We start from the raw sequence: 19,003 nt of genomic DNA, 5'->3' as shown, positions 1-19,003 counted from the left end.
AGGGTATCTTTAATGTATTTGTTGTTGCCCAAAGTTGGTGCAGAGAGGACTCGACATCAGTGGTGTGGCAGTGGTTCGGCTCGCCACACGCACATATTTCTCAAGGGAAAGTTTTTTCCATAAACAAGCAATGGTCGGCACAGGAAACATGACAAATCTGTTGAAGCATCTCAAATGAAAACATCCACAGGAAACTTTTAAAATGTTTCACAAGGTCCTGACACATAAACAGTTTTTTCTACTGATTACTCTTCTTGATTTGGTTGCAATATTTATATACTGCCGGTTAAAACTATATACATACATACATTCAAATTAAGTTGTGGCTTAAGTAGTGATAATAGATAAACCCTTCGACAGGTTAGTCTGCATATTCTTGACAGTACATTTCAAATTTGGAGAGAGAGATCAAAGTTCAGATCAAATTGTGGGTTAAAATGATGCGATGTGATATTTTGGGAAGGTGTCCCATGTTGGTCTATGCTGTGATTTGATTAGCTTGTGTTTTATCCCTACTCCTGCAAGTGCTAACACTCCTGCTGACCATGATGCCCGATTGGATTTGCATTCCAAATCTCTCCGAATTAGCTCCTCAGGACCCCGAGGCCGATGTGAGCGTTGGTAGGAGATGTCTTGCTAATTTACACCGATGGGGCTAATCCTCATATTCTGTAGGAGGGAAAGTTAAACTGAATGAAATGAAATTGCTCCTCAACTTGGACTCCTCCAGAAGGAGGTAGGAGCTTAGTGAGCGAGTACATGGAGGGCTTTCCCTCATTCGATTCACTTTCAACTCAGCCATCGACCTCAGTTTGGGAGAATTTCTCACCCGGGAAGCATGTGCAGATTAGCCGGCAGCTGTCACAAATCGGACTGACAGAGGCAAATAAACATGGCCAGTGGCAACTTCAACTGTGACAGTCAGTCAGTCAGGATTAGCTGCCACAGTGGGAGTCATATGGAGGCAGACACATGCGCTAAAAGTTAATGAGTTCACTGAAGCTAAAAGGCTATATGCTAAAATTGGACTCATGGAATGGGACAGCACAATATCACGTGTGTATTTTTAACCTCCATTGAGTATAATAATTTGTTTCTACGGTCCTAATCCCCTGCGACTCTGTTCCTGACCTTAGCTGCGGACTGTGAGGAGAAGTGATGCCGGCTCAGTGATGGATGCTTTGGAGCTTAGATTTAAACTAGATCAGTTACTAGAGCCATTCAAATGAGATCAAAGGAAAGAAAGTCTGGCTGGACAAGCAAGCAGCAATCACTCGGAGTCAGTGTAGAAGTTTTCAAAGAGAGAGACGTCCTTCCCCAGGAGTGCTCCAAACTGTTTCATGGAAGGCTCAGTGAATGCAAGTGAGAAGATTTTACATAAGTTATCAAAAGGTGATCACGTAGAGCAGCCTGTAAGTGTGATGTGGTTTAAGACAGCTCAAACATATACGTGTTTCCACAGTCAAAAAAAATAAGTTGGTGGAGAACATAACTGAGCTACAAGGAGAGTTGAAATTGGAAATTTTACTGGAAATGCAACAAAACTCTAAATTAATGTAAATGTCGGTCTGTGTTTGCTGAGTGTCTAACCAGACAGTGGTTTGTTAATGCGTCAGATATGTTGACTTTTAAACATGTGGCTTCAGGAAATGTTTACCAGGATAATGATTGGTCCATATGTGTCACACTGTCTGTTGATGAGTGTCTTTTTCATTCATCCACGTCCTAAACCTGAATGCATTAAAATGCATTTTACAAACATTTGATTGTATACATTTTTTTTACTATTTACATTGATCAGAAAAAGTATAACCACATCAGTGTTGATCCAATTTAAATAGAAAGAGAGAATCTGGGACCTTTTGAAACGATCAGTGGAATCTGGGCCTTTTGCTTTTACAGCATCTTGCAGTCATTAGTAAGCTTCAGCTTGTGGTCTTCTACATCCTGGTCTTTACTCAAACCTAAACCTAATTGCAGTCCTAACCTTAGAGCTGACAACAGGTCGTAATGCTTCATAGAAAGCTCCTCAAGCTGTGAAAACCACTCAACACCCAAGTAAACATATATATACACACAAGCACACGCATGCAAACACACACTCAAGCCATACAGAAATACATTTGTAATCCTCCCCATCCGATCCTGGTGTGCTCAGCCACAGAGGGGAGTTTGGAGTGCGTTTCTTTGGCAGCAGCATCATGTGGTGTACGCACACACACACACACACCATACCACACCACAACCAGCAGAGAGGAATCTATTAATATCTTCCTGCAGTTCAGAGACAATTAAGGAAAATGAGGGAAGAGCTCAGAGGTCAAACCAGAGGGAACACGGAGAATCTTAGATTTATTTTCACGCACAGACCTTAAAGACACAGATTCCAGGCCAGCGGTGGCATCGGGTGAATGCCCTTAGACTGATAAACAATGATGTCATGTTTCTATACAACTACTAATCAGATTTGGTAAAAATGTAAGTTTATAAAACACCAAGCTCAGTGAGACCGATCTCCAGTAACTCAGGTACTTCAGTCACTGAGTGTCTCAGATAATTTAATATGGGAAGAATGTTGAAATTACAAACTCATCAAATTAAAAGTTATAAAAGGGCATTTTCAAGGTCCATAATAATGATGGCTAAAAATCTCCCATAAATATTTACTGGTGATGATTTTAATAGAAAAGGTTTTCTTCTGCTTATAAATCAGGATTTATGAGACTATAAATGTTCATTCCTAACCTTGGAAGCAGTATTTTGACAGAAAATAAACAAGAAAAGGTCCATTTATAAGCACTGAGATTTTAAATGAGTCGCTAAATGATTGAAAATCAAATTGTGACAGTTAGTATGCTGAGGATCAGGCCTAGGCAGATAAAAAAAGCACAATATTAATAAGAATATCTTATATATATATACTTTGTTAATCTACTTGATGAAATAGTTTTAAAAAAAACTTAAATTTGCTGATTTTGTCAGACCAAAATTCTGAAAAACCAAAAGATATTGAGTTTATATACTGGGAACCTGCTCCCAGTTTGAGTTTGGGAGGCAGACATTTTAGGCTAGATTTAAAACATTCCACAAAGCGTACCTGCTTATGGCATATGGATATAAGGTGAGCCCTGAACCACCCTTATAGTTATGTTGCATTGAGCCTTTGATTTTTTTTCTCACCTGTCGTTTTTCTTCTCTCCCTATATTATATATTATATATAAATTTCTATATCTGACTCCAGAGTTGCAGGATCAAAATCTATCAAAACTACACGATTGATATTATAAGTTGTAGTATTGTCTTATTAGCATTTGTATTATTATCAATGTAACTATTATAAATAGGTGTCGCTATCATTGCTGTAATGGTCATAATTGCATCTATAAGCATCACTATTATTATTTTTATTACGACAACCAGTCGGACATTGTTTAAATAAACACAACTGATCCTGATCTCTCTCCTCTCCCCTCTTTTCCTCTCTCCTCTCAAACCAATTGGTGGAGGCAGTTGCCCCCCCCACCCTGAGCCTGGCTCTGATGGAGGGGGTCGTTTTCTCTCCACTGCCTCAAAGCGTTTGCTCATTGTGGGAACTGTTGGGCCTCCCTGACAATGTAGAGTGCTATCATGATTTTGCACAGCACGCCACAAATAAAATCAAATTGAATTGAATTAAAACTGCTGAGTGTTCAACCACCGTGCACAGAGTCCTAAACTCCATTAGACATTCGATACCGTGCTAGATATTCAGGGGACCACTATCTCCAAGCAGGCGCAGGAGTCAAAGGTTGCTGCTGACAGCTCAGAGCTCCCAGGCTGCTGTTTGACAAATACTCCTATACAGTGAGACTGCTGCGATCAATCACACTCTGAGTGTCTCTCCATAGGCCTGATGGAAGAGAGCCAGACATCAGCTGAATTCTATAGAGACTGGCACCGAATCAACCATGTAGCTGAGGCAACAGTATAATAACAAAGTTGTGGAGTCTGGGAGTTGAGTGTAAAGAAAAAGACATTAGAAATACTTACTTTTTAAACATTCAAAGCTTGAAAAACCAATATTTCTTCTCTCTCAACAGTTTCTCTCAAGTCTGTCCTATTCTGACTCACTTAGACATTTCTTTATTATCACTAGAGACTTTTTGAATTGAAGTGACTGACCGCAGGCTTCTATTAGAAGCACAGCATAACGATATCTGTGAATTCCTGGCTGCAGATTGTAGACTGTGACCTGCAGCTCGTTCTAATCCTCTGCTAGTTAGCAGACTGACGTGCCAGAGGCTGCAAATGTTAAGTCTAAGATGTGACAACAAGCCTCTGACAGTAGCGATCGGATATGTATTATATCCTCAGCTAGAGTGTGCACCCAACTGGGTTATTGCTTGTGGTGTTTATTTAGAACAAAATGTAATCCCATAAGATGAATCCCGATTGGGCTATCTTCCTTCAGTAGTGGACATTAAAGGTCTGGTCCTCGTAATGTAATTGTAATCATTACAATCATGTGTATCACCTATATCCGCTAAGATACACATGGACCTGTGGACGGCAGAAAGTATTTTAAACCCATAAGGGTTCAACCAGCAGCGGCACACATGCTAATATTTGGGCTACGTCAGCCATGCACACCAGTGCGTCAAGAGTGGGAGCAAGATAAAAGAGAAAATGACAAAAGAAAATGTTAACAAAAACTCGAGCGACAGCTTTACAGAAGAAGACACCCAATAACGGACAAGACGAGGACAGCCAGCCAAACAAGGACATTGTTGAAAAGAAGGGTCTGAGGAATTTGGTAGCATGGAGATATTTTGGCTATTTAAAGTCTGAGAAGAAGAAGAGCACTGCAAATTGTGTCGAAAGCTTGTTCCCACATATACTGGTAATACCACTAATCTTTTTTACCATCTGAAGCAGATATTACAAAAATAGGTGCTTTATATCGGGATATATCGATACCGCCTGATGTGAAAACATTTATCATAATAAGATTTTCCATATCGCCCGACCATTCTACGTTATGTCTTCTCCATGTTTGTGTGGCCTTAATGCAAATGTCCAATGTGAATCAACATCATGTGGAGGAACACAAAGTGTCACCCGGGAAAAAAACAATGAGTTTTCTCATACAACATAATGGAAATTGGAAATAATTGAGTCTTTGAAGGATGCGAGACGAGCCGTGGGTCTGATAAACTGGACGGACTTGAATTCCGCACGTTTGATGTGGAAAGGTAAGATTCCACTGCAATGATCTGAGCCAGAAACACTTCCATCACTGGTGAAGGGGATTCCACTCTAATCAACACCACAATGTTATCCACCCCGGTGGAACTGCCTCCGACCCATCTCATTCTTCAGAGGTCCTTCATCTCTGCTGATTCATCTGATAGGTCTTAATGCCTTTTCTCCTCCTCCTCCTCCTCCATGCTCATTCTGCTGCTCCTGGGCTCCACACTGTATGGAATTTAAGTCCGGGTTCACATCCACGACCATGAAGCATATAAAAGCCAATGGATTTGCATAATGATAACCAGAGAGAGCTTTCATCGGCAGCCTTCACTTTGTCATTTCAGGGCATGTTATGCACAATACTGATTGTGTTGGAAATTTCAAAGCCCTCAAAATAAGAATTGGTAAAAGAACTTCAACCAGACAAAATCAATTTGAAGAGACTCTGCCGAATATCGTACAGCTGAAAATAAATGGTTACACTTTTTCGAAGCAAATCTTTTTCACAAATGTATACTTTTGTTTTATAAACTAAAAGATGAAATATAAGCCAATACACAATATCTGTTTTGATCTAGTATCAAATAATACTTCAGCTTGGCTGATGGATTTACTGGTTGGGTTCTGGTACAATGTTTCCATAGTCTGAACCAAACTAAAATAAGTAAGTAAGTAAGTAAATTAATGAATTAATAAATGGAACTCCAATGAAGATCTTTTTTTTTCAATTACAAGCGAGACTGTTTTGGTTCTTTGATGAGAAACTTTGAGATTCCATCTGAAAAGGAAATATAAAATGGTTTAAAAAAAATAGCACATGAAAAAAACTCCTGCTGACGGCATGGCATTTTTTTCCTTCAACAAACAAATTGAAGTAAACAGTGCAGCAACGGTTCCCACAGCAACTACTGTTCCTTGGTTTAATGGGCAGTAATGTAGCAACAAACTGAATTTGGCCAAAGACAATAGCCCACAACAACTTATTCACAGAGAAATGTGGTTGTTGCTCAGATTTCTCAGTTAAACATAGACAGTGTATGTGATTTTCTGTCTTTATATGCAATTTAAAAGGTAATAAAACAATGAAAATTAACGAGGTGGGGTCTTCTTTAATCCTTCATTGAAAACCAGTGAACAATATGATTCCATCCTGAGATAAAAAACTGATGAGCGCAGCAAGATTCATGACACGGAGGCAGAGATAAAAAAAAAAAAATTGACAGCATTTAGCTTTTAATGGATTTCCAAGGCCTTCCATTAATTAAGGAACACATTCATTGCATTCATTTTTGATTCTGACACCAAACATAAAAATAATTCGCCTCAATTGGACTGAGAATAGATTATGAATATTGTGTGTGAGACAAAGAGAACACGGAGAGCAACAAAGAGTGAGAGCACACGATGCAGAGAACAAAGATTCAAAGATGGCTGAGAGGAATTTCCTTACTGAAGTAACAACCCTGATGTCCCATGTCAATTTGTACCACAATATTTACATGAAGCCAGTCAGGTTCCAATGCCTGTCTCACTTAGACACAGAGTAAAACAAAGGAAGAGACAAGAATGAGAGCTCATGGTGTTTTCATCCATTTACAAACTTCCTTCCCTGGTCAGATTTTGTAGCAGAAAAATCGTTTTCATTTCAAACGTCTCTGGGCTGTGTAGCTGCTGACTAGTCAGGCGTCCTCACACGCCACTACACTGCATTACCCTCCAATGCACTAACACATATAGCACAAGATATGTGCGAAAACTCCTTGTTAGTGTTGAGGAAAGGTTCATAAGAGGTGCTGCAGGTGTTTTTGTATTTAATTGTTTTATTATCACATTACATTACACCCCGTTTCTCGTAGCACTCATAAATATTTAGGCTACCAAGAGAAAAAAAAGACAGTGTTTATCGAATGCAAAATATAGAAATCTAAAAGTAGTGTAGTTAATAAAGGCAATAGAAGTGTAACGTTAAATAGTTCAGGAAAAAAACAAAAATAAGCCGCTTTTGTTGTGAAGCCATTAGCCTGAAAAAAGAGAAGCAGTAAGAAAAGTCAGAAATATCTCCCGCTGCCTGAGTGTGGGCTGCTGCCTCCCAGTTTGATCAGCCATCTTTATGCTTTGAACAATCACATAGTTTACTCATCACCATGATAAATGATCAGCAGCTCAACAGGCACCAGTAGAAAACCAGTTCTCTGAGTCGGTCTGCTTCTCTCAGGCAGACAGAAGGTATGAAAGCATACACACACACCAGCACGCTCCTATATGTCCACATACTGTAGCTGCACAGCACCATCATCCACTTTCCAACAAGCATCATGTTGCAGGACAGGAAGGAGTCTTTTCCCCCTCAGATTCTTTACATTCTTCCAAAGCAGAAAGGCCCATTTATAGCCAATTGCCCGGATAATTCCCATGGCACTGACGTCTAGAAATGGTCTGCTTCATGTTGTTTCACCACAAAAGTCCCGTCCTCAACGAGAACATGGGATACTAGCTTCGTGTATAAATAAGCAGAGGAAACTTGACAAAATGCCCAATTGCCAGATATATTTGTGACATTTGTGATATCGGAAGATCTCTTCTGACCCTTTGTCAACTAAAATATAGACTTTCCCAAAGTCCTGTCAGAGAGAAACTGTCATAATGCAGCATTCCGCATCGCCCCATCAGCACCTTCACCCTACAGCTGAGGCTGCAGCGTAAGAGCAAACACGTTCTCCTCCAGTCCCAGGGAAGAACTGACACAAGAAATCAGCTTGAGCGGAAACAAGGCCGTGCTGCATATGTCAGGTTTCATAGAGCTGTAAGCAGATAACAGTGAAAAGGTTGCTTTCGCTGCCCTAACAGCTAACTGGTCAGCCCAGTTTATCTGTCAATATGAGCATATCACATCACAGTACTGCCAAAGAAATGTTTGATATCAGTTCCAAATATTAAATGTCCCAATCTCCCACAATTCTTTAATAACCAAAAAGCACAAATCTCTATTAATGTTATTTAACTTTCACATATAGATATCAGGGTATCAGTGTTGGCCTAGAAACACTAATATCTGTCTGTCATGGTTGTTTGACGTTGACATTTGCTCAAACAAAATCTAAAAGTCATCTGGTCAGACTACATGTAAATCCGACAATTGGCACTAGGTGAAGCAGCAAGAAAGCAAAATATTCCTTCATTCCAGTTTCTTCCTTGTGAGCGTTTGTCGAATGCAACAGAAATCATCTGATTGTGAAAGGAATTCTTTACGGTTTCTATCCGTCCTACAGCCCCGAACCATGAAGCGGGAACATCAGCAGAAAATGAATCAATACTGAAAGTAATTGTAATCTGCAGTCCAAAAAATAGAGCAGAGAAATAACCTAATGGCAGCATCCTATTTCTTTACCACTTCAATTATTTTAAACTCAAACCATCTGCCTTTGTTTCTGACTGGCAGGCCAACTGATCTCTGAGTCACCTTGAAAAACCCAGCTCTTAATTGCTGCCAATACATCTGATTACATCCATCCATCCATTATCTGTACCGCTCATCCTCTGAGGGTCACGGGGCAGGAGCCAATTCCCAGCTGACACTGGGTGAAAGGCGGGGTTCACTAGAGACTGGGGAGGGTCGCCGGCCTCACAGGACTCTCTCTTAGATACAAAAAAATAACCTTAACACATAATTCAATTCAGTGTCTCCAGGAAACCTGAAGGTCTTTGACGGAAGTAAATGTATGAGGCAACAGTGCTTACCAGCGCCCCCTGCTGGTTATATCGCTGATTCCGATAGATTTTTTTATGTGAAGTGAATTGTTGGCTCCATGAGTAGGTTGGAAAAAATGACCACAACAATCATGGCTTTGCGGGCAACATTAAGATCGGAGATCTGAATCACAGCTGCATGGGTTATTGTAAGTACCTACGGCCCAACCGCAGCATAGACATGTCTGCAACATCAACACAAAGCATGCTGCTGTCTCATCACTTATTCATGAAGGGATGCCGCCGCCTCATTTCACACAATACACTGTTACTTTGAGTCAAAAGAGCTACGAGGGAGGATTTCCCTTTCAACACAAATCCAATATCCCAGGATCCTCAAACCTATCGCCTGCCTCATCAGCCAGCCACCTACGACGCCAGCAGACTGAGGGAATGTGAGATAAATCAATGGTCTTCCTAGTAACACCCCCCCCCCCCCCAGTGTTCCTGAGACAATACACATAATGTACAGGATGAACTAAAAATGGTTCTGAGTGATTTTTTCATGGCATATACACTGAGGGGCTAAATATTTCTGGTTGCTTTATATCGACATCATCACTAATCAGATTTTGATGTGATTCGTGTCAGGTTTACAAGATTGGAGAAAAACCATGAAACACAACCTGATTATTTTCCCCATAAACAGTTGATTATATTTTCTTGCCCACACCTAAAAGCATATTCAATCATTTCTGGACTACACATTGAGTCCCAGGATCTGAAGCTGCATTAAAAGACACAGGTGGTCTCGTAGAATACATTCTGGGAAACAATACAGGTGCAAATTATGGCCAGCATCTGCTCCTGAGACGTTAAAGCAGTGCTGATCAATATTTAAATATCAGCAATGGTGCTGTAACTACCTTAACTGAGAGGCGTGTCACACATACAGAGATTTATCACCAATTTTCAGCCACATTCAGCAGCAGGCAGCTATTTTCATTAAACGCAGTAGAAATACTACTAATCATTGCAGTTTGGGCATTCCTGATATATGTGGCGTTCACTTCGGGACCTTGACCTATTGACCTTCGACCACCAAATTCTAATCAGTTCATATCTGAGTACAAATTAATGGTTTTAACAAATTTGAAGACATTCCCTCAACCTGACCTTAAGATATCACGTTCAAGAAAACATAAACATGATGTGCGAGGCCACTGTGACCTTTACCGTTGGCTCCCAAAATGTAATTATTTAAAGGCCCAATCCAAGTTAGAGTGATGCAAAATGTGAAAGGATTTCCTCAAGGAATTGTTGAAATATGGCATTCAGAAGACAAAAAAAAGTGCTTTGTGAGGGCAGAGTGATCTTGACCTTTGAGCTTTGACCACCAAAATCAAATCAGCTCATCCTTTAATTCAAGTGAATGTTTTTGAAGAAATTCCCAAAAGGCATTAAAAAAATGGGATGGACGGGCAGTCAACCTGAAAACACAATGCCTCTGGCTACAGGCTGTTGCCGGCACGGAAGCAAAGAAAACATGATAAATTTAACAGTGGACATAGTTTGCGACTGAACAGAAATTCAGGAGTTGTCTAACAAGACTTCAAACAAATGCATCATGTCTGTTGTTGTGAACAGGGAAATTAACAAGGCCAATATGTCAAACATGCGATGTCAAACCCTAGCTACATTTTGAAAACACATTTAATTGTTGTCCCACATTGGAGTGATGTAAAATACATATGGAAATAGCAGTTTTTCAGCTACTTTAACCAACTGGTGTTGGTGCAACTCTATAGTATTTGTAGCAGGGAACAATTGTGATATTTAAATGCTAAACCGTTTTTTCATAGAATGTCCACTTGGCTCTTTCACGCCACATCATCTATTTCATTTGGATTACACACTCACAATGTGTCAGGGGATCAGGGCTGTTTCTACCAATGTCACTGAATAACACTGCACTGCGTAGAACAGTGGGAACATAGTAACAGACTCAGCAGAACACTGTAGCTGCTCAAAGAGAGCAAGAGGAGAACATTTGACTTTTTCTTTACAGTCAATTATCACTTTAGGACAGTGAGTACAATGTGAAACGAGGTTGGACCCATGGGTACACTCGTGCAGGGGGAGTGTGGCTGAGGCATTAGCTGATGTCTCATTCGTCAGGGTAGAGCAGCACTGGGATGCTGACGTCTCTGGTATGAGAGGGGAAACCACCGGGTTCCACACATGAATATATTACACAGCAGAGCCGCTGAGCCGCAGCACCATCCACATCCAAAGAAATCAACTGTGGCGCAGAATGTTTTGACACCATCTGACCAACAAGACCTTGATGAATAATTGTGGTGTAAAACACTGAAACTGGGCCAGTGATGTCACAAGCACGGCAAAAATGTACTTGCGTTCGACCTACCTCATCAAAGCCGCTGTCTTCTTTCTTGAATGCTGTGGGGGGGGGGAAAGGAGAAGAAAGAGGGTGATAATCAAACACTGGTTGCAACGACATCTTCAGAAGAATTAACAAACTAAAATGTCTCGTGGTGGAGATGCAACACGGCACACAAACTCCTCGCCGTGCCGGAAATTGTCAGGAATCCATGCTGTGCCCATTGAAGCGGCGCGGCTGCTGGGGAGGTTGGAGCTGAGGAGGAGTTCACTGGTCCACATGACAACTTTCTCAACTTAACTATCAACATGGAGTATCATTAGGCCAGAGATATGACATCCTCTACCCAAGCAGAAACTTGGTAAACTTAAATGTGGAAGTAAAAACAGGGATCTTTGGCAAAGAGAGAGAGCGAGAGAGAGAGAGCAAGAGAGAGAGAGAGAGCGCTCTAAACTTTCAGACCTATGATCATATCGTTCAGCTGATAATCGATACAGTAGATGTGCTACTGTAATGTCACAGTCAGTTAATCCTCCAAAGGAAATGTAAGCCAGTGGAGTATCTCCGGACAGTCTGAGGAGTTTTTACTGGGGGGCTGGCTGGAGAAAGTCCGGAGGTTCTCACTGTTGCATTGACTCACACATCCTCTTACTGTGTATACTCAAGCTCATGACATCACAGTCTTCACATATTCACATATGACTAATGCAAAAAAAAGCTATTGATCCTGACTGAAGAATACCTTATTTACACACGAACTAGATGAACTTCTTTTTTTTTTTACATTGGAGATGAAATAATTACACTAGTTATGCCTATCCACAGAAAATGAATCAGCAATGAGTTATATATTTTGCTGCTTTTCTTTGTCGAAGTAAATTGAATATTTTGGGGGTTTGGACATTGAATGGCATCACTTTGCGCTCTTTTAAATCCCTATTTGAATTCTTGTCTGAAAAATGACAACTTATCAATAAGATGTGACATGAATGAACCATGAGCTGCAACCCTCAGGAAAACCACTATTAACATTCTGTAGGGAAAATATATTGTTCCTGGAAATAAAAATAAAAGAATAAATGGAGTGACACTTTGACATGTGATCTGTATTTGGATAATGACATGTGATCGCAGGCTTTTGAGGGTCAAACATAAGGTTGAGCAGAATTAAGGCTGAAAAGCATTAGGTTGACGCCATCATATAAACGGCTTCATCAAAGTTGTTTTTCATCAATATTTATTCATTGAATTGTGAAAAACAGCTTCACATCATGTGTTGTTCGTTCACATTGTGCCTCTCTGCAGTATTCACAAACCAGTGGAGTGTTAATGGCCAAATGCACTCAGCAAACAGAGCTAGAGGTCATGTTGGATAAAATTGACCTCAAACTCGATGCCCAACTGAGGCAATTTTAAGCCTTTTTTCCAAAGCTCGTCCAAAACCATGTTCTTATAACCGTTTCCATTAAACCTGGTTATTAAGATTTTTTCCACACAAAACTGCATAATCAGGATCTCCAATAAAATGTCATCCCAATAGTTCTTTCAGCCAAACAGTTGGAGAGACAGAGGAAAGAATCCTCCACAAGCCCAGAAAATGTATGATTATCCCTACAAAAGTGATATTATGACATATGTTAAAGATTGTTTTATAAATATGTTACACTGATTGTGTTAACAACTGTTTGACAAGTTTTATAGCCAGATAGTTATACAAGTACAAAGCTGTAGGAAGCACAAAGCTACAAGCAGAGCTACATGTAGAGCTAAAGCACAGATTCCCAATGTTACATTGATTTCTGCCATGGACGATAAAAACGTTAAGTATAATTTAAACATGCTGTGATATTCTACCTGTGCTTGCGACGACATTAATTAAACAACCAAATCACTATATTAGAAATATTGTATGTTAATATGACAACTATTGAGAGATGTTGCAGCTCCAGAATTCCACTGAAGGGACAGAATTATTTGATATATGAAAGAGTAGAAGGAAGCTGTCAGTAACCAAAAGTTATAGATGAAGTAAGAATTCAATTCATTTTCAGGAATATACCTTTTTCGTTTTCCTAGCTTAGCAGAAAGACTACAGGGGGAAATAGAAAACCTGGCTCTGTCCAAAGAAAACAAAATGTGTTATAATGTATTAAACCTTGTTTTACCATTTATTCAACATACAGTTCCCTGCTGGAGCTATTTCTTGGCAGAGCATCATGACGTCACAGTCATATTCACAGAATCCCAGAAAAGCCTTTGTTTCCACCTCCTGATCACTGTGTTGTGTTCACAGAGCCATTGTTAGGATTGAAACATCTGGGGCTGAGCACAGTGCAGACATCTTCCGATTTTCACCTGACACCCCAGAGTTAAATAAGATCTAAGAGGTGAGACACTGTGCTGCTTCGAACTGTGACAACTCTTTCTGCTCTGTCTGTCTGATGCTCTCCTCTTCTTCACCTCCCCACTAACTCTCTCTCTGCTGGTGTCTCATCTGACGGTCACACTCCTCCTCACCTCTGCTCTCTCCTCCTGTTCTCTCATCCTTTCTCTGGTGCTGCTCATGAAACGGTTAAATCAGCATTTTCCAACAGAAGTCAATCTGAATCTCTCCGTTAGGATGTGGTGATTACATCACAACCATGTTACATGTATCTATACATAGCAATTATTTGAACATATTCTACAAATTAAAGCATTAATGCACTATCCCGTTAAATTGGAATGCACAATATTCAATATGAGCTGACAGACACGCAACACAGCAACACAACTGGATGCCAGATACAGATCAATATTCAATGCAATCAGGTCTTAGGTGCTATTTGAAGTTGTGACATACTGCAGTGTAATCAGTGGATTGTGTGCTCTGGTAACTTCTGTCTTCCTCAACATCATGTTGCCTCATCCCTTCTTCTTTGTGCTCTTGTTGCACTTTCACGTACTCTCTCTCTCTCTCCCTCTCTCTGGTCAGAAGTGAGGCAGTCAGCTAAGATCGTCTCCTCCTCTTCTCTACCATCACACTATACACTGCATTTGAATGCTCCACACTCACAATGCAGCTGTGCTTATCTACTTGTTTTTGTGCCGTACACTGGTCAAATCAATTTTCATGAATGTGTCTGGCAAAATCCTATCAAAAGCATGTTCAGGGTGATGGGCAGTGACTCTGTGGACAGGGATGTGAAGGCAGAGGGGCCCGAGGCTGCAGGGACAGAGTGTGAGATTTGATGTGACCTCAAGAGAATGTCCTGAAAATTGGGTTCGGACTTTCTCTGGAGTTTGCCTTTCACACAGGAACAGCATAGCAGGTGATTGAATGCTGAGACGCATTCAAAACAACACAGAAATCTCTTGAGTGTTCAGGTGAAGGGTTGGAGCTGCAGATAGAGGCAGGATGTAACATATTAATCCTGCTGCAGAGATCACATGATTTAGTTTTGAGCGTATCCACACTGGCGTTGGCTCTTATCACCAAAAACTTTCTTGTCTTCTACTTGTGCGGCTCTGCTTTTTCAGCCTGTGTTAGAAATGCCATCAACGCAACCACTTGCCTGCAGTGAATCCTGCGGAGGAATCTCCTGCTGTGTTCTCACATCAGCTCCTATGGACCTTCTGCAGACTTTATACTAAGGAGCTGCTATACAGTTGTAGGAATTATTGCTCCATAAATTGTCACTACTTTTACGTATTTTGGAATTTTGCATTTCTGTATTTGGAGTGTGTTTCCGTAAATGTTTGTGTTACTTCTTCTTCCTTAGGGACCACCGTACGCAACAGAGAGGGTAAACAGATAGGCTTTCTAATTAAGATGGCTTTGCAAGGATGCACCCTGGAACTGATCCACACACTGATAACATGGCCATACTGTGCAGCTCCTGACAAGCAGTTGGGGGTTAATGGCCTTGCTAAAGGGCACCTCAACGGCAGAGGAAAGTTATCAGATTGAGAGATCATTATCATCAGATGAAGGGATTAATGTAGAGTTATCTCTTGGCTTTGTTGAGTCACTTAATTACAGCAAATTAACACAGTACCCCAGTAATTTGATGTGCCAGTCAGGGGGTGGGAATTAATTGATATTTAATATACTTTCAAAAATATGCATTAGGTGTTTTGAGATTATCATTTCCTTATAATCCATCTGGTTCCTCCTCCATGATTCTGCACGTCCCACGCTCACCTTCACATGTCAGACTACAGAAACCCTGCCGCAGTGATATTAGAATAAAGAAAGATCCTTGATGCATTATGTTGCGCATTCATAATTAGACACGTGGTGCAGCCTGACCCGCTGGGACCCGTTGGATCAACACAAGGACATAAACAATAAAGCGAAATTCTTCAACGTGCTTTGTTCAAGCATCTGTAGAGCGAAGCGAGAGGCCGATCGATTGCTCAGATGTGTTGATTTAGATGAGAGGGGAGACGGCCAATCGGAGATGGGCGTCAGCGGGGCAAAGAAAGTCAATGCCAATTTTTCTTCCCACGCAACATCGACCCAAACTCACTTCTTACGTGCTGCATCGAGCTTTTCACTCCCTACACACACACTGATTCAGCCCTGAAGCCTGTGAAGATCTCTGCACGAGTGGCCAATACATTCTCCTGTTATCACATGAAAATTGAATAATCTACAATAACAACAGCCATTAGTTTCGTCCTCACGCCCAATATCTTGTATATCTCATCGATTATCGTTGGATATTTTTAACTCAGACAAACAGGCTCTTTGAAGACGTCACCCAAGGCTCTTGGAAACTGGAATACGCATTTCCCCCCCACTGTCTGGTTTTGATGGGGTGAACAATGAATAACTCAATTGAAAAAATATGAAAAGATAATTCATAAATTAAAACAATGGTTCCTATCTACTCTGTCTGGTTCTTTAGGAGGTTGGTTTTTTGGCTTATGGTTGGAACTATTGGGTTTCTCTATGATACTGTACAATCTTAATCTTAAGAGTTAATGAGACTTGATGCAGTGAAAATAAAATGAAAAGACTTGAATTGTTTCAGCTCTTCCCCCCGTTATTATGGTTGTTTTTTTTTCCCTCACTCTTGTTGAGGGTTGAGGACAGAGGATGTCGCACCTTGTAAAGCCCTCTTACACAAAAAGTGACTTGTGAATATGGCCTATACATATAAAATGTGATTGATTATTATCATATATATATATTCAGAATCAACATACATGTCTAACAATATGCAACGTGTCCCATGTTAAACACAGCTTCATCAAAACAAGCAAATATAACAAATTCAACAAATGAGAAATAACTGTCACCTGCTTTGTTTCATATTCTTTACAGACAGACTTTTAAGCTGATGTATTGATGGATGTTTATTTAATTTTTAAATTTGTACTAATAAGTGCAAGAATATTCCAAGATCAAGCACAATCTACACATGACAGTGGAATGCAACGTTAAAGATGATGTTGACTTTTTAAATTTATATGAGCTGATATCTGAGATACATCAGCGTATGTGTCGGGTAATAAGTAACAAGAAGTCCATTAGAAACCACTGCTACAGAGTTGACTTTTACACTGTAAAATTCTTCAGTCACCAAATGTAAGATATTTTTAACAACAAAATAAGGTTTTTAAATGCTATTGTGGGATACATGGTTAAATGCACCAAATAACAGTTATAATGGTATATTTTCGTTTATACAGAAAAAACTGAAAATCTAAAAACTGTTTGCGACATATTTATGTCTGATAATAGACTGATCGGTCTATCAACCACATTCAACATCTGCATTTCTTACATGCGGTAACGAATGGATGAATTCAATTTTCCTCCTGATAATTTTGAATTCGTGTTGAGTTAAAGCTTACACATGTAAGATCTTACACATCTGGAACTGAACAGAATGATGATGATGAAGAAGATGACGAATAATGATGGTATTTATTTGAAACTGTGGCCTGATGTTAGAAATGTTTTCACCACAAGTTCAACAGCGCCTTGGTATGTTACGTTCTCTATCCTCAGAAGTGTTTATCAAGTTTTAAGCAACATGAATATGCCAGTCCCACAAAGGGAGAGGAACATTCTGCGAGAGGAAACCCGGACGGACCGAGTGGACGTGAGCTCTCCATGTCAGAGGATGAAGCAACAGTGTGCTCTGCTGCAGCTGCTGCAGCTGGAGGCAGCTCCTCCACCGACATTCCGCACAAAGAGGCTAGGAAATGGGTTCATGGAAGGAAAGGGGGTGGGGGGGGAGACGCCCCGTTACTCACCAATGCTCCTGAAACTCTCGGACAAAGTTCTCCTCAACTTTTTCATTTTGCCGATTTTCTCCGCGGGCTTGGAGGCTGGCATCAGGTCGCACATTTTGGTTTTCTTCTTCCACAGACTCTTGCGGAGGACTGGTGGAGGACTGGTGGAGACTGGTGGAGGACTGGCGGAGGAGGAGGACTGGTGGAGGACTGGCGGAGGACTGGTGAAGGACTAGAGGAGGACTAGAGGAGGACTAGAGGAGGACTGGTGGAGGACTGGAAGCAGGACCCCTATTCGGTCAGCGCTGCGGAGCTTCTCCAGCCCAGCTGCTGCAGCGGCGGAACACAGGAAACACAGGAGGCGCAGCTCCTCTCTCTCCTCTCATCCACCAGTCAGGGCAACTGTCCTCTGGAGATTTTCTGTCAAGGAGGCAACTACATTTCCAAAGAGACGATAAAAGTCCGCGCTGAAGCAGGAGCATCCACAGGGAAGCCGTGCGTAATTGTCTGCTGAGTCTTTCCGCTGCGTCCTGATCCAGATCCTGGAGATGAGATCTCGCTCTGACTTCTCTCTTTCCTTCAGGGTCTCAGTCGTTCCCTGCTCCACCGCAGCCGAGATGTCATTTTTGGGATTTCTCTCTCCGGTTTCGACCCCTCCAGACCCCGCCCCTGGACGCGGATTGGAGGAGTTCCGGGGTGAGCCGTGTTCCTATTCGCTGCGGAGGCTGGCTGTCAGGGACGCAGCCCCGCCCACACACACGAGGAGGAGGAATATGTTCGTGAGGAGCCAGGTTGGTGCGTGCGCTCCTGCTGGAAACTGCTGCCCCCTGCAAGACCCAGGGCGAGGTGTTCCCCAAACATCAGCTCCATCCTCAATCCACACCAGCTGCTCTTTCCACTGACGAATGTCCAGCAACTGCCATTTGTATATACAGGAATGATAAATAATCGAGGCAACACAGATGTACACAAACAGACAGAGTTATCCTGCCCCCTCCTTGTTCATTTGGTGGAAATATTTAGGTTTTAAGCCAAGAAAACAACTCAACACTCGAAATCAGCATCATTTTAATAGTTCTCCTCCAACAACAGCCGGTGGACAGAGGCATGATGTTCTCAGGTTGTCCGTCTATCCGTCCATCCAGGTCTTGTGAGCGTGATATCTGAAGTACGTCTGCAAACTCTCCCTTGGAGTCAAGGATGAACTGATGAGATGTCGTTGGTCAAGGTCATTTTTTGCCTTGTGAAAGCAAAACCTCTGGAACACCTGTAGAGAATCCTTTCACATTTGGCACATACATTTTCTAGGGCTCAAGAATTGACTGATTTTAATTCGGTACCCAAAGGTCATAGGTCAAGATCACAGTTTATGTGAACATTTTTCTTCAATGTGATATCTTAAGACCGGCTTGAGAGAATCTGTACACAACTAGTAAACATCCACTTGGACTCAGGGA

At 41.2% G+C, this 19,003-nt stretch overlaps 1 protein-coding gene across 1 annotated transcript in view; it reads right to left on the bottom strand.

The window, feature by feature from the left end:
* The window catches only part of cdk14 (cyclin dependent kinase 14), a 113,325-nt gene extending 95,661 nt beyond the window's left edge, over positions 1 to 17,664 (bottom strand). Inside the window, exons 1-2 of the mRNA XM_061082003.1 lie at positions 17,568 to 17,664; positions 11,346 to 11,377 (exon numbers count right to left, since the gene is read on the bottom strand). Of these exons, the coding sequence (XP_060937986.1) occupies positions 11,346 to 11,377; positions 17,568 to 17,661 (126 nt within the window). The 5' untranslated portion in view covers positions 17,662 to 17,664. The remainder of the gene's footprint in view (positions 1 to 11,345; positions 11,378 to 17,567) is intronic.
* Between the last annotated feature and the right edge of the window lie 1,339 nt (positions 17,665 to 19,003).

The sequence above is a fragment of the Limanda limanda genome, chromosome 11 (assembly GCF_963576545.1).
Source record: "Limanda limanda chromosome 11, fLimLim1.1, whole genome shotgun sequence".
Classification (NCBI taxonomy): Eukaryota; Metazoa; Chordata; class Actinopteri; order Pleuronectiformes; family Pleuronectidae; genus Limanda; species Limanda limanda.
This window is presented reverse-complemented; position numbering and strand designations above follow the sequence as displayed.